Source organism: Urocitellus parryii, chromosome 11, assembly GCF_045843805.1.
Source record: "Urocitellus parryii isolate mUroPar1 chromosome 11, mUroPar1.hap1, whole genome shotgun sequence".
NCBI lineage: Eukaryota > Metazoa > Chordata > Mammalia > Rodentia > Sciuridae > Urocitellus > Urocitellus parryii.
Genome location: NC_135541.1, coordinates 105,272,079 through 105,285,990, shown reverse-complemented (window position 1 = coordinate 105,285,990; position 13,912 = coordinate 105,272,079). Strand labels below are relative to the sequence as shown.

General features: G+C 35.9%; 1 protein-coding gene across 1 annotated transcript in view; it reads right to left on the bottom strand.

Annotated features, from left to right (window-relative positions):
• Positions 1-460: 460 nt before the first annotated feature.
• Positions 461-13,912, bottom strand: part of Capza1 (capping actin protein of muscle Z-line subunit alpha 1) — a 33,918-nt gene continuing 20,466 nt past the window's right edge. Inside the window, exons 4-10 of the mRNA XM_077791009.1 lie at positions 13,838-13,901; positions 12,905-13,111; positions 9,227-9,306; positions 7,741-7,819; positions 5,798-5,869; positions 3,335-3,397; positions 461-2,978 (exon numbers count right to left, since the gene is read on the bottom strand). Coding sequence (XP_077647135.1) covers positions 2,838-2,978; positions 3,335-3,397; positions 5,798-5,869; positions 7,741-7,819; positions 9,227-9,306; positions 12,905-13,111; positions 13,838-13,901 — 706 coding nt within the window. The 3' untranslated portion in view covers positions 461-2,837. The remainder of the gene's footprint in view (positions 2,979-3,334; positions 3,398-5,797; positions 5,870-7,740; positions 7,820-9,226; positions 9,307-12,904; positions 13,112-13,837; positions 13,902-13,912) is intronic.

The following is a 13,912-nucleotide window of genomic DNA, read 5'->3' as shown; positions in this document are numbered from 1 at the left end:
ATAAGATAGTTTGGGATAGGCTGACAAGGTTTGTCAAGTTAAAGGTAAGAATGTTTGAACCTGTTTGCATTACAAGACTGGAATACATTAAATGTCCCTCAAAAAGGTGGGAATTTGAACTGACCTTGGGTGGAAGGTGAAGAAACTCCCTCTGGTTCTCTATTGAGAAACAGGATAAAAAGCCTTTCCCACAGGTCATCAGTAGCTAAGCCAGACTTAGAGGAGAGGAAAGCAGTATTTTAAAGTTAAGGCAATGTGAAATATTACCCAAATTCCAGGTGTAGGAATTCTATGATTTCGACTTCCTGCCTAGTGACTGCCATCCATAATGGGTAAAGAAGATAACTTTTTCTTTTGGGCATTAATATAAATCTCAAACAAAACTTTTGACTCGCTGGTAGCTTTTGGGTGGAGAGTGGTCCCTACTTTGCTAACACACACACAACAACAACAACAAAAAAGCTGTCTTTCCAAGTCTTTGATATTTACTGCATTTATAATAGTTGAACGTAGGGCTCTTCCTGCAAGCAGCCTGAAGTGATCTGTAAGAATGATTCCTTATCTCAGCTGACCTAGAAAACCCTACAAAATCATCCAAGAGATTGAAATCTGCATATTCACTTTAATAAGACCATTAAACTGCTCAAACCATCAAGGATATGACTATCCAAAAAGCCATCAAGTATCTGAAAGTTGTCACTTTAAAGATATTCTGGTATTACAGTGGAGTTGGTAGGTGTGCTCAGGCCAAACAGTGGGGCTGGACACAGGGTTGGTGGCCCAAACAGAATGAACTTTTGTTGATATGCTCAGAGATGCAGAAAGTAGCTGGGTCCAGTGGTGCACACCTGTAATCCCAGCGGCTTGGGAGGCTGAGTCAGGAGGATCGTCGAGTTCAAAGCCAGCCTCAACAATTTAGTGAACCCTAAGCAACTCAGTGAGGCCCTGTCTCTAAATATAATACAAAATATGGCTGGGGATGTGTCTCAGTGGTTGAGTGCTCCTGAGTTCAATCCCTGGCACCCCGCCCCCAATATCCCCAAAATGCAGAAAGTAATGCTGAACTTAAGGTGACGATTCTCTGATCACTGAACAGATCCAGGTGAACAAAGCACCCAACATGTACTGCTGCACACCAGAGTGCATGGTCAGATTAACCTAATCATAAACTTCACTACAGAGATAAAAAGGAACAAATTATTACTAAAACAAAAGAGGAAGTTGTACAGAAGAAAAACATATCCCAGAAGAAACTAATAGAAAGTTAAAACAAGATCAAATACATTGAATTTCTTACCTTGAGAAGAAAGGTTGAAGAGATACATCGAAAAGGAGAGAGGCTCAGACACTTTTAGAACAAAATGGGTATATTTCTATTGAACTACCTGATACAGAAGATAGTGTGGTATGGATGGATAGTATGAATGACAAATAATACAAATATATTTTATTTGAAATAAACAAAAATGCTTACACAGCATTCACTTGGAAACAAACTCTTGCTTGACTGTATTACTGAGCAAAGTCAAAGCTGAAGCACAAACACCCTTCTTGTTTGACATGTATTTGGAGACAGGTAGGAAGACACTACTTGGTTTTTAAAAAACTGACCTTCCCTTAAGGCCTGGTCATAGAAGTGTAAACAATGTAAATGAATCCACCATTACCAGTTGTCCTATCATATCTATGTCACCTGTGTATTCTGAGATCACACACATACCTGCCAATATACCTGGGAAGGGTTGCTATATCACAGTTACACTTTATTTCTTGGCAGGCAGGACTGAGGAAGAGTAATTTGGAACAAGTTTTACATCCTATTTAGAAAACACTAGTATTCCCTTAAATAACAGGTTACAGTAGAAAGATACTGCCTGGAAGTTACCTTTTCACTTTGGTTCATCTTAAGTTTTTGTGATTTATAGAGTTGATTCATTTGCTTATAGTACAATCCTGCCACAAAGTGTTAAAGCACAAGATACGTATTATTCCTTCAGCATCTGCATTTTCAAGTTTTATACTCTACTACATCCACAGTATGTCCGTAGTTCTTGGATACTTAAAAAAATAATACATGAATAAAACTCTTCTAAAAATGCAGATGTCTATAACTACAATGGTACTAAGTGGGAAGAAGACAATGAGGGAATGAAGAAAGCAAACATATTCCATGTGCAGGGAATGTGGTTCAAGTCTTTGGATTTAAAAATGAGTGCCCCCCAGAGAAGCTGGCTGTCATGGAATTTCCAGAAAACTTCCTTTGCCCCCCAAAATGGACCTGAAAAGCCTCAATCCAAACTTTTGAAAACTATAGTTATGAGATGCTATAAATGATGATCAAAGCAGTCAGAGGGAGAAGGATGAATGTGTCTTCCATTTAGCTACGATTTGTAGCAGAGCCTCCTTGGCTGTTGGTGGACCAGTCAAAAGCACTGAAGTACCAGAAGTGCTTTGGAGCACAGGGTAAAAGTACTGAGCATATTATCTGTCTAAATCAGTAACAGGACTTCATGGCTAGGAAAATTTTCTAAAAGAGTAAAATGACCCCAGAATAGATGGATCTTTCTTCAACACTAATTGTAGCAGAATTAACAAAAAGGAAAAAAAAAAAAAAGATTTACAAGTAGATATAGTGATAACAGAAAAATACAAGGCAGAGAACACAAAAAGATGAAGTCAATGCTATAGGTTCAACAGTATTTCATGAGGCTAAAAAAATCTGTTAACTTTGAAAGCCCTAGCAAAATATCACTCTTGTTTATAAATCACTTATTTATCATATGACCACATGTTGAATCCTTTTCTTTCTACATACTGAAGAATCCTACAGTCAGCCTTTAAGCATTCTGCATTTCTTTGCCAATCTTGTAGCTGAGTATCTTGTTCCAATCAATTTTGGTGCGGGTAACTGGAAGCTGCCGGCGCAAGGCCTTGAATGTGGTGTCTGACATTGTTTGGTAGTTTTCACTAATTGCAGTCTGCAACAGATAATTGAAGGTTAGTTACTTGAACAGAAATAGGTTGATTGTGAATAGGAAAGTAACTCATTATCAAGGGACATGCTTACATTACAAGAGTTAGACAGGATAGATTATATTATTTCTAGTGAGCTCCTCTTCAATTTCTGAAGTGAGCCAAGAAAATATCTATATTGCTTAAACTAGAGCTATGGTCTCTTCCAAACTTGAAACCTTAATTTCAAGCAGAATACCAGATTAAAAGGTCTGACTCAACAGCATAGGCATTCAAGTTAAAAGAGAGAAAGGTCTAACAAATATATTAACAGAAAAATATGGCACTAGGATCTAGAAAAATTAGTTCCAAGTCTTCTTACCTGATATTCATTTTCTGCACTCTCTATGATTTTAATAAACTCCTTGGCAGTTTGGACTTCATTCTAATGGAGAAAGAGGAAGAAAAAAATGAATGAATCATTTGGTTCCTTGTTTATTGGTTGAGTACAGCAAAAGGGGTGCTCTGCTACTGAGCACAGCTCTTTTTCTAAATTTTTAAACATGGTTTCACTAAGTTATCAAGGTTGGCCTTGAGCTTGCAATTCTCCTGCCTCTAGATTCTGGAGTTGCTGGGATTATAGGTGTGTGCCACTGAAGCAAGCAGTGCTTATATATTTAAAAATTCATTTGTGCTGGATACAGTGGCAACTCCAGAGGCTAAGGCAAAAGGATCAGAACTGCAAGGCCAGCGTTGGCAACTTAGCAAAACCCTGCCTCAAAATAAAAATTTTGAAAATAAATACAAGGGGCTGGAGATAATAGTTCAATGATAGAGCAAATCGGTGGCTCAATCTCTAGTACCACAACAAACAAGCAAGCACTAAGTAAAAAGATGCTGAAAAGTTAATCCATATTAACTAACTCTGATATGATAATTCCTAGTTTACCAAGCGTTCCAATGCATATTACCTCCTTTGATTCTTAGAATTATCCTGTGAAATAAATAGTTTTATTATCATCACCTTTATTCTGCAGACAAAAATAGAATCCTCTCAAATGATATGACCAAAATTATACAGCTTTTGAATGATAAAAATAGAATCTGAATCCAGGTCTTCACCAAAACTAAAAACCAGACAAACAAACCCCATGTACTTTCCAGTCTATCATAGTATGGTCCGAAGAGGTCATTACTGTGTCTTTAAATCTTAATGCCCTGAAAAAATATTTTTGCTTTAAGATGAAATGAACAGGGGTGAGGTTGTGGCTCAGCAGTAGAGAGCTCGACTCACACACGCAAGACCCTCGGTTCGATCCTCAGCACCACATAAAAATAAATAAGTGGAATAAATGTGTTGTGTCCAACTACAACTAAAATAAATATTAAAAAAGATGAAATGAACAATGCCCTCAGGGCCGTACCCCAGGACCTTTGCTTGCTAAGCAAGTGCTCTGCTACTGAGTTGCATTCCAGCTCGAGGTCTGCCTTTTCCATTCTTTTTTTAAAAAATATTTTTTTTTAGTTGTAGATGGACACAATACCTTTATTTTATTTGTTTATTGTATTCGGTGCCAGGGATCGAAACTGGTGCCTCACACATTCTAGGCAAACGCTCTACCACTGAGCCACAGCCCCAGCCCTGGCTTTTCTACTCTTACTCTCATGCTTCTACAATACAGTTTCTTAGAAACTTCATGATGTGCAGTGACTTTATCGCCGTGAGGCTTACAGACTGTATGAAGCTGATATAAGAATCCAGCTGTCTTTTATTAAGGCAGATATTACACAATTTGTGAAGACATAAATTAATGTTATTCTTTTTACTTTTTTTTTTTTTTTTGCTTTGGAAAGTTAGTTATTACCCACAAAAAATGTTTCTATGTTGCTAGATGTGGTGGTGCATGCCTATGATCCCAGCAACCTGGAAGGCAGAGGCAGAAGGATCACAAGTTTGAGGCCAGACTCAGCAAGGCCCTAAGCAACTTATCGAGATGGTGTCTCAAAAAAAAAAGTGGGGGTGGGGATATGATTCAGTGGTTAAGTGCTCCTCCTGGGTTCAGTCCCTAGTGGGGGAAAAGATATACTCATACATTGCTGTTGGGACTGCAAATTGGTACAACCACTCTGGAAAGCAGTATGGAGATTCCTCAGAAAACTTGGAATGGAACCATCATTTGACCCAGTTATCCCACTCCTCGGCAGTGTTCCAGAGGACGTAAAATCAGCATACTAGAGTGACATGGCCACATCAATGTTCATGGCAGCTCAATTCACAATAACTAAGCTATGAAACCAACCTAGGTGCACTTCAACAAATGAATGGATAAAGAAAATGCAGTACATATACATAAGGGAATAATACTCAGCCATAAAGAAGAATGAAATTATGGTATTTGCCAGTAAATGGATGGAACTGGAGACTATCATGCTAAGTGAAATAAGCCAATACCAAAAAATGAAAGGCCAAGTGTTCTGATATGTGGATGCTGACTCACAACTGTGGTGGGGGGGCAGAGGTTCACTGAATTGGAGGAGGAAGTGGGCTGGGAATAGGGGGAAGGGAGGACAGTTAAGAATGGGAAAGACAGTAGAATAAATCGGACACAACTTTCCTATGTTCATATGAATATACGACCAGTGTAACTCCACATCATGTACAACCACAAGAATGGGAAATTATACTCCAGGCACGTATAAGTCAAAATACATTCTATTGTCATATATAACTAAACAAACAAACAAAACAACAACAAATAATGGATGGATTGCACTCCAGAGCAAAACAAAATTTTTAAAGTAAAAAAGACAAAAGTGAAAAAGACATTAAATATTGCATACTCACCGAAACAGTTACTAAATCTTGTACATCTTTATGACTAACCAACTGAACATTTCCATCTTCATAATAGTGAACCTGTGTGAGGAAGTATTTGATCAAGTTTATGTTTATGTTTAGTTCATATAGAATCCTATTACTTAATGCAGATTCATGCTTTAGCAATTCTGAATAATTAACACAATCAATGATAATTCATAGTGGTATTAAAATAAAATTCACAGAATATTTAAGTTTAAGAATTCTTTTTTTTAATATTTATTTTTTAGTTGTAGTTGGACACAATATCTTTATTTTATTTATTTTTATGTGGTGCTGGGGATCGAACCCAGGGCTTCATACGTGCTCTACCGCTGAGCCATAACCCCAGCCCAGTTTAAGAATTCTTTGGGCTTGATGGTGCATGCCTGTAATCTCAGTGACTTGAGAGGCTAATGCAAGAGGATGGAAAATTTGAGGCCAGTATTAGCAACTTAATGAGACCTTGTCTCAAAAATAAAAAGGGCTGGATATAGTTCATTGGTAAAGTGAACCTGAGTTCAATCTTGTACAAAAGAAAAAAGAAACAAAACCTCTTTCCTTACCAGATAAAATTTAAGTGCAAAAAACATTTGTGTGGGACTGTGGCTCAGTGGTAGTGTGCTCACCTAGCATGCATGAGGCACTGGATTCAATCCTCAGCACTACATAAAAATAAAGAAAATAAAGTCCATCAACAACTAAAAAAATATTTAAAAACAAACAAAAACAAAAACAACAAAAAACCTTTGTGTTTTTGATTCCAGGCACTGGGCCAGACATTATGACTACAAAGATAAATAAGAACCCACTTTAGAAATATTAAAAATAATAAAAAGCATGGAAAATTAGTTTCTTTCTGAAAACCAAGGAGTTTTAATGGATCCTAATACTTAATATGTGAGACATGGCCATACAAATATCATCAATATGCAGGAGGTACATAGATCTGACTGGCAGGAAAAACTTAATTGGGAGTTAAAAGAAAATCACTGAAAACCAAATATTTGATGGGAAATTACACTATAAAAATAAGTGTGACATAGGCCAGATGCAGTGGCACATGCTTGTAATCCCAGGAACTCTGAAGTGTGAGGCAGAAGGATCTTGAGTTCAAAGTCAGACTCAGCAATTTAGCAAGGCCCTAGGAAACTCAGCAAGACCCTGTCTCTAATAAAATAAATCACTGAATTGCTTAGAGCCTTCATTTTGCTGAGGCTGGCTTTGAACTCTAGATCCTCCTACCTCAGTCTCCTGAGCCACTGGGATTACAGGTATGTGCCACTGTGTCTTGCTAGGCCTAAATTTCTTAATGTCTCTTTCAAATAATTTTCATTGTGACTTTTAAAAGATAATAAAAATGAAGTAAGTCTTCTCCCAAAGTGTGACCAGACATTCTATATTAACAAGTGTATATGTATAGGGCTGGGGATATAGCTTAGTTGGTAGAGTGCTTGCCTTGCATGTATAAGACCCTGGGTTCAATCCCCAGCACCCCCACCCCCAAACACACACACAAGTATAAAACAGGGCTGGGGTTGTGGCTCAGCAATAGAGAGCTTGCCTCACACGTGTGAGGCACTGAGTTCGCTCCTTAGCACCACATAAAAAAATAACCAGCAAACAGTATTCTCTACATAATTATCTTTATCAACCCAAAATAGATCTCTGTTTAACTACCTCCCCAGGAAGGCTTTTATTTCTACTCACTTCCATCTACCTGTTTGCATCTGCATATAATTTAGTACTTATTTTAATTCTAGAACAAAGACCAACTCGCATGTTTATTTTAAAATGTGAAGTTTTATTTATTTAGGCAGTGCTGGAGATTGAACGCAGGATCTTATGCATATTAGGCAAGCACTGAGTCATACTCCCAAACCAAAAATGTAATCTTTTTACCATGATCAATGAACATGTTGGAATCTTACCTGAATCTTGAGTACTCCAACCACCTGGGCTGTAGGTGGTGTAATAGTGAACTTCCACTCTGATCTCCAACGACCATTCCTATTAAAACATACACATACAGTGCTGCAGAATTAGCAATAGGCACAAGAAAGAGGTGATTTACCACTGAGGCCAAAAAGTTGAAAAACATTTTTGAGGGGTGGGGGAGGAGGGGACCAGTCATTTCCAATTTGATAAATCCAAGGCATACTCAAACCTAAGTCTGGAACCAAGTGGCCTGACCATAATTGTTTTCTAAATTATCTGGATTTCCACTTTTCCTTAGTTTGCTTTGAAGTGAACCATGCCCATTCTGTTCATGGTAGGTTCTTCTGAAAATGGACAGGCTGCTGAGTTACATAATCAACTCAAGTATTACTAACCCTTACCCAAGTAAAACTCAATAATTTCAACTGGGACTTTATATTAATCATTTGTTCTCACTCAATATAAAAGTAGTTTTTAAAAAGATATGGCTATAGAATCTAAGAATTGGAGCTGGGTGTGGTGACACACTCTTGTAATCTCAGTGACTCACAAGACTAAGACAGAAGGACTACAAGTTCAAGACCAGCCTCAGTATCTTTGTGAGACCCTGTCTCAAAACAAACAAACAAAAATAACAAGAACTAGGATGTAGCTAGTGGTAAAGCACCCCTCGGTTCAATCCCACATATTGGGGAGAAAACAAAACAAAAAAACAAAACCCCCAAACCAAATTAGAATTGGAAGGAACCTAAATAATGTCTAAATTCATAGATGGTGAACTAAAATCTTGTAAATAAAAAAATTTACCCTGCTGAGGCAGGAGAATCAGAAGTTCAAGGCTAGCCTCAGGAATTTAGCAAGACCCTCAGCAACCTAGTGAAACCCTGTCTCAAAAATAAAAAGGACTAGGATATATGATAAATTAATAAATGCTGGGAGCAGCGAATGAATTATATAATCCTTGAGCTGTCCGGCGATGTCCCTCCTGGGAACTCTCTGCGCAAAGGCCTAGATTTAAGACTGCCCAGCTGCTGTGGTGATGCCCTGTTCAAAGGGAAATTCCATGCTAGCCAGGGACTTATCAGTTCTTAACCTTGGGTTCTAATGACAGCTGCCCACAGGTGGAGAATTATGGGCAAAAGCTGATAGTTCTAATTGGCCTGTTTATACCCTCCACTTTGGTTCTGTTAAGAACTTTAAGAAACTTTCTCACAACAAATCCTTTTGATGTTAAAACCTATATAATAAACATGCTGAACTGGTTCTGGGTTGTCCATCCCTCATCAGGGGATGGAGAACCATGGGGCCCCAGCTTTTTCTCTATTTGTCTTGTTTCCATCTCCTTATCACCTGGTCTGGTATCTGAATTAACTGCTGTGCAGTTTGCAGCAAAAAAAAAAAATTCTCAAAATAGATAAAAATTGCTGATTTCTCTACAAAATAATTAGATGCAAACAAAAGAGAATATCTATTTCTTACCAGAAGTTTTTAGGCTGAAACTGGTGGCTTTCAATACATGCAATAATAGTCTGTTGCCCATCTATAGTTTTAGCATAAACCTATTGGGGAAAAAAAAATCAGACTAGAAAAACACAATTAATCTAAATGACAGATAATGCACATAAGCAGTGTGCTAAATCCTTGAGACAGACAGAATAAGCAAAACATAGCACTCACAACCAGATCCTGTTAAATTCTTTAAAAAAAAATATGTACATATATTTAGTTGTAGGTGGACACAATACCCTTATTTTATTTTTTTATGTGGTGCTGAGGATCGAACCCAGTGCCCTGTGCATGCTAGGTGAGCACTCTACCTGAGCCACAACCCCAGCCTGAGATTCTGTTAAATTCTAACAGAGACAGAGGTACAATGAATAGAGGAAAATATTGCTCCCGGCTTAGAGTTTAATGGAGATGCAATTTAAGCTGAGCTTTACAAAGCAGATAAGATTCTGATAATCAGAGACTGAGAATAAAGACCAGTTAACAGCTCAGGCATGAAATCAAGGATTTGTTAAGTGAATGGCAATTAGGTCATCAGGTTTAGAGGGTATGTGTAAAGTAGACTAGTGGGAGACAGAATGGTAGATTTAGACCATACAGTAGTAGATATAAGTAAAAACTTTAGATTTCATTCTACAGGAAGCAGAAAGAGAGTAAAACAACATGACCAAAACTATTATTTTGGGAGAATATGACCAGCACTATTATTTTTGGAGAATGACCAATACTGTTATACAGGAAAAAAGGGAAGAAAAGCTGGAGGCTGGTTAGAAGACCACATAAATTAATTTAGGTCATAATCTAGGGTAGTATCAAATGGTAATGAAAAGGAAGGGTTGCAGACAGAATGCATAAGTTTAGCAATATATTGTAACTGAAGGGTTAAACAAACAAACAAACAAACAAAAAAAGGAAGGGCCAAAGTATTTGTACATCTGGATGACTAGGAAGATGGTGGTATCAGTAACAAACTGGGAAATCTAGATGGAAATGTCTAGCCAGTAGTTACAGAAACACCAACTCTTCCTTATAGTAGAAATAAATGGAAACAATTACTAGGGAATGCAAAGAAGCCATCAAATTTTAGAGTTCACATAATATGTTTTCACATATTATTTTCTTTTTGCTCTAATAAAACTGGTAAAACAACAACAAAATAAAACAAAAGGCATGTTTATCATCCACAAAAGGTAAAGTTGAAGTTAGTTCATAGGTGTTTCTGTCCAAGGTCTCTTAAGAGAATAAGTGGTGAAGATAAATCCCAAACACATTGTTTTTCTAACACTAAGTCTGTGTTACTTTCCCTATATTTAGTGGACTATGAACTTTCAAGAGTATTTTAAAAGTTTTGGGTTATTAGAAAATTAGAGACAAAGTAAAAAGAATTAATTGGTATTGATAATAGCAGTCTAAGCAAAAGATCATTTCTATTTTCTGGGCTCAGTATGAAACAGCAACAGAAGTCAAGGACCACAAAAACGGTCACTAGATCAAGTGATTCAGGAACCATTAATACTCTTAGAGAGCACTTTCTATAGGATGGAGACTAAAGTAAAACTCAAAGGCTCATAAGTGGATGAGTAATGAGGACATGGCACTAGTACGGGAAGAAGGCCCAATGATTTGGAGGGTAAGGAAGAAAACAAAGGAGAAACAGCAAGATGAAGAGAAACAACTTAGAGGAATTATCATGATTAAAGTTTTATCTCCATTAAGTACAGGAAAAATAAGAACATTTCTAAGTAATGAGAACTATATGAGAAGAGAAAACAAAGTCATTTGAAATTGTCTTAAAGTACACAGGATAGTATGAAACCAAGAGTAAGAACCTTTCTTTCTCAAATTCAAGTATAACGAAAAAGTTTTTCAGTGTGGAGGGAAGAGAAAAAGATTTTATGTGAGATTCACAACTAATAAAACATTGGGGATTAGATGCCCATCTAGGACAAATAAGAATTGTCTGGAAAATGCCACATAGAAAATGTGATAGGTAATAATGAGTTGAAATTACTAAAATAGATTACTAAGCAAGACAGCTAAGGATATAGAAAACTAGTGTATAGTAGACACCATTAGAAAAATTCCAGCACTGTGTTGCTCATTTGATAGCTAAGAGAAGTGAAAAAAGACCCCTGAGGTTATTTGCCATTGAAACTCTCCAAATTAAGAATGGGGAATAACAAACTTTGAATAGGTAACAAATGACAAATTGAAAGTATATTTAGGATCGAACAGCCAATTTCTAAAAGGAAGTGTATCAAGTCTCCCACTGCAATACTGGGTTCCAAAAAGGAATTCTGTACTGGTATCCACCAAGATGGCTTTTCTCCTTTATTAAATAAATAAATAAAATAATAATGTTATCTACCATTTAGGCAGGGCTTACTTTGTGCCACTGTTTTAAGCACTGTAAATGCATCATTAACTCATTTAATCTTCACATCAATACTATGTGGTAAGAACTACTTCCATTTCAAATGAGAAAACAGACATAGAACTATTAAGTCATTTACCTAAGGTCACACAGCTAGTTAGGTGACAGGGCTAAGACTCAAACCAGTTATTAAAGTTTAAATGTAAGTGCTCTTAACTAACTTTCTATATTGCCATTTAACTCATCATCATCACATATTTAAAATAGTCTAGTTAATGTATTGTTTTTGAAAATTGCTTAGAGATTAGATTTTCAGCATTCTCATTAAAAAAAAAAAACCTGTTAGGTAATACATGTTAATTAGCTCAATTTAGCCATTCCACAGTGTATTCATATTTCAAAACATCATGATTTTATTAATTGATATAAGTTTAAAATACAATAATAAAAAGTTATTAAACATTCTGAGGCTGGTGATATAGCTCAGCTGGTAGAGTTCTTGTTTCTCATGCACAAAACCCTAGGTTCAATTCACAACACCACCAAAACAAACAAACAAACAAACAAATAAAAAATTAAACATACTATACATATTTTTCTTGTCACAATATTATAAAGGGGAAATCATGTTAGAGCCAAATTTATCAGTTAGATCCCAAGAGATAGTAAAAAATAAAAATAAAATTACTCTGGATTTCTAAAAGTGTTTATTTCAAAACTGTTTTGATTATCTAGTGAAAAATATCTTAACTATGCAGAAGTAGTTTTGTGTATAAATGCCTATGCCAAAAAGACACAAATGTGGACAATAGATCTACCAACAATTTTAACATTTTTTCCTAAGTTAAAGTATTTAAAAACTTAATTTTTGATGTAAGGCAATTTTTTTCATAAGTAAATAAGATAAATATGAAATAGAACATATAGAAATTCAAAATTATTATGCATTGTGATTTTATAAAGAAAATTTTCAAGTATTTATACTCCTTTCAAAAATGATTTAGGGTGCTGGGGTTGTGGCTCAGTGATAGAACGCTTGCCTAGCATGTGTGAGGCACTGGGTTCGATTCTCAGCAACACATATAAATAAATGAATGAATAAAGGCCCACTGACAACTAAAAAATAAAAAAAAAAAAAAAAAAAAGATTTAGGGAATAAAATACAGAGACCATAACTAAGAAAGAAGTGATGTTTGGTTGGCCAAAGTTCCCAAGCAATAAGGTAAATGTAAGAAATATAACACTCTGATAATGAAATAGGCAGACAGATACTTAACAGTACAGAAGCCGTTGGAATAATGATCTTTCACATAGGCTCTTAAAGCATTGTCACAGGATTCTCTCCAAGACTTCAAACCTCCCTCTACTTCCTCTGGTTGAGGGTCACTTGCTTCTTTCCGTAAGTGATCAAACTTAAAGGAAATTTTGTTTCTTGGATCTAAAAATCGGCTATTACCCAGGTCACCATGCTCTGTAATTAAGACCTTCCAAAGAAGAATTAAAATTATGAGTAACTATAAAAAATATAGTTATCACATTTTGCATACAAGTAAATAAAATTGAGGAAAGCAGTTTTTCATTAAGTCAAATTTCTCTTTCATATTGATTTTTCCAAGTCTCATTTTCATTCTTATGAAAATATTATATTTGATAAGTCAACTTTATCCTATAAATTGCCCCCCTCCTAAACACCCATAATTTCTTGGTTTGTCTAATATTTATGTAAGTACTTTTGTACACTTAGGTATTCTTTTTTCTGTATTTTATGAAAAATTTTCAGAGTCATTATACTCAACATTTAAAAATATATAAAGGTAAAAATCTCCTATTTCCCAAATAGCAAATTCCTAAAGGAACTGAAAGTAGCCTACATTTCAGTATGAATGCTTTTATTTCCCCATTGAATAAAAATGTCTCCTGTTATTCTTACCAAAAAGAATTAGAGACAGCTGGAAAACCTTTAAGATCTTTTGATTTTCTCTCTTCATATTAGGGGCAGCTCTCTCTCTCTCTCTTTTTTTTTTTTTTTTTGTCAAAGATAACAACTAGTATCAGCAGAAAGAGAAAAGAATTTCCTAATGTGTAGAATATTTTTAAAAACTTTGAAAATCAAGACATAAATTTATTCAGCACTTAATTCATACATCAGCTTTGGTTTCTATCATCTCAACCACCTGTCAGGCATAGTCTGTCTAATGGGCAATTATTACCTGATCTTCATATCCTTCTATCTTCACAGGTGTGAACTGGTCCATGTTATATTGGGCAAATGCACTGTTAAAAAA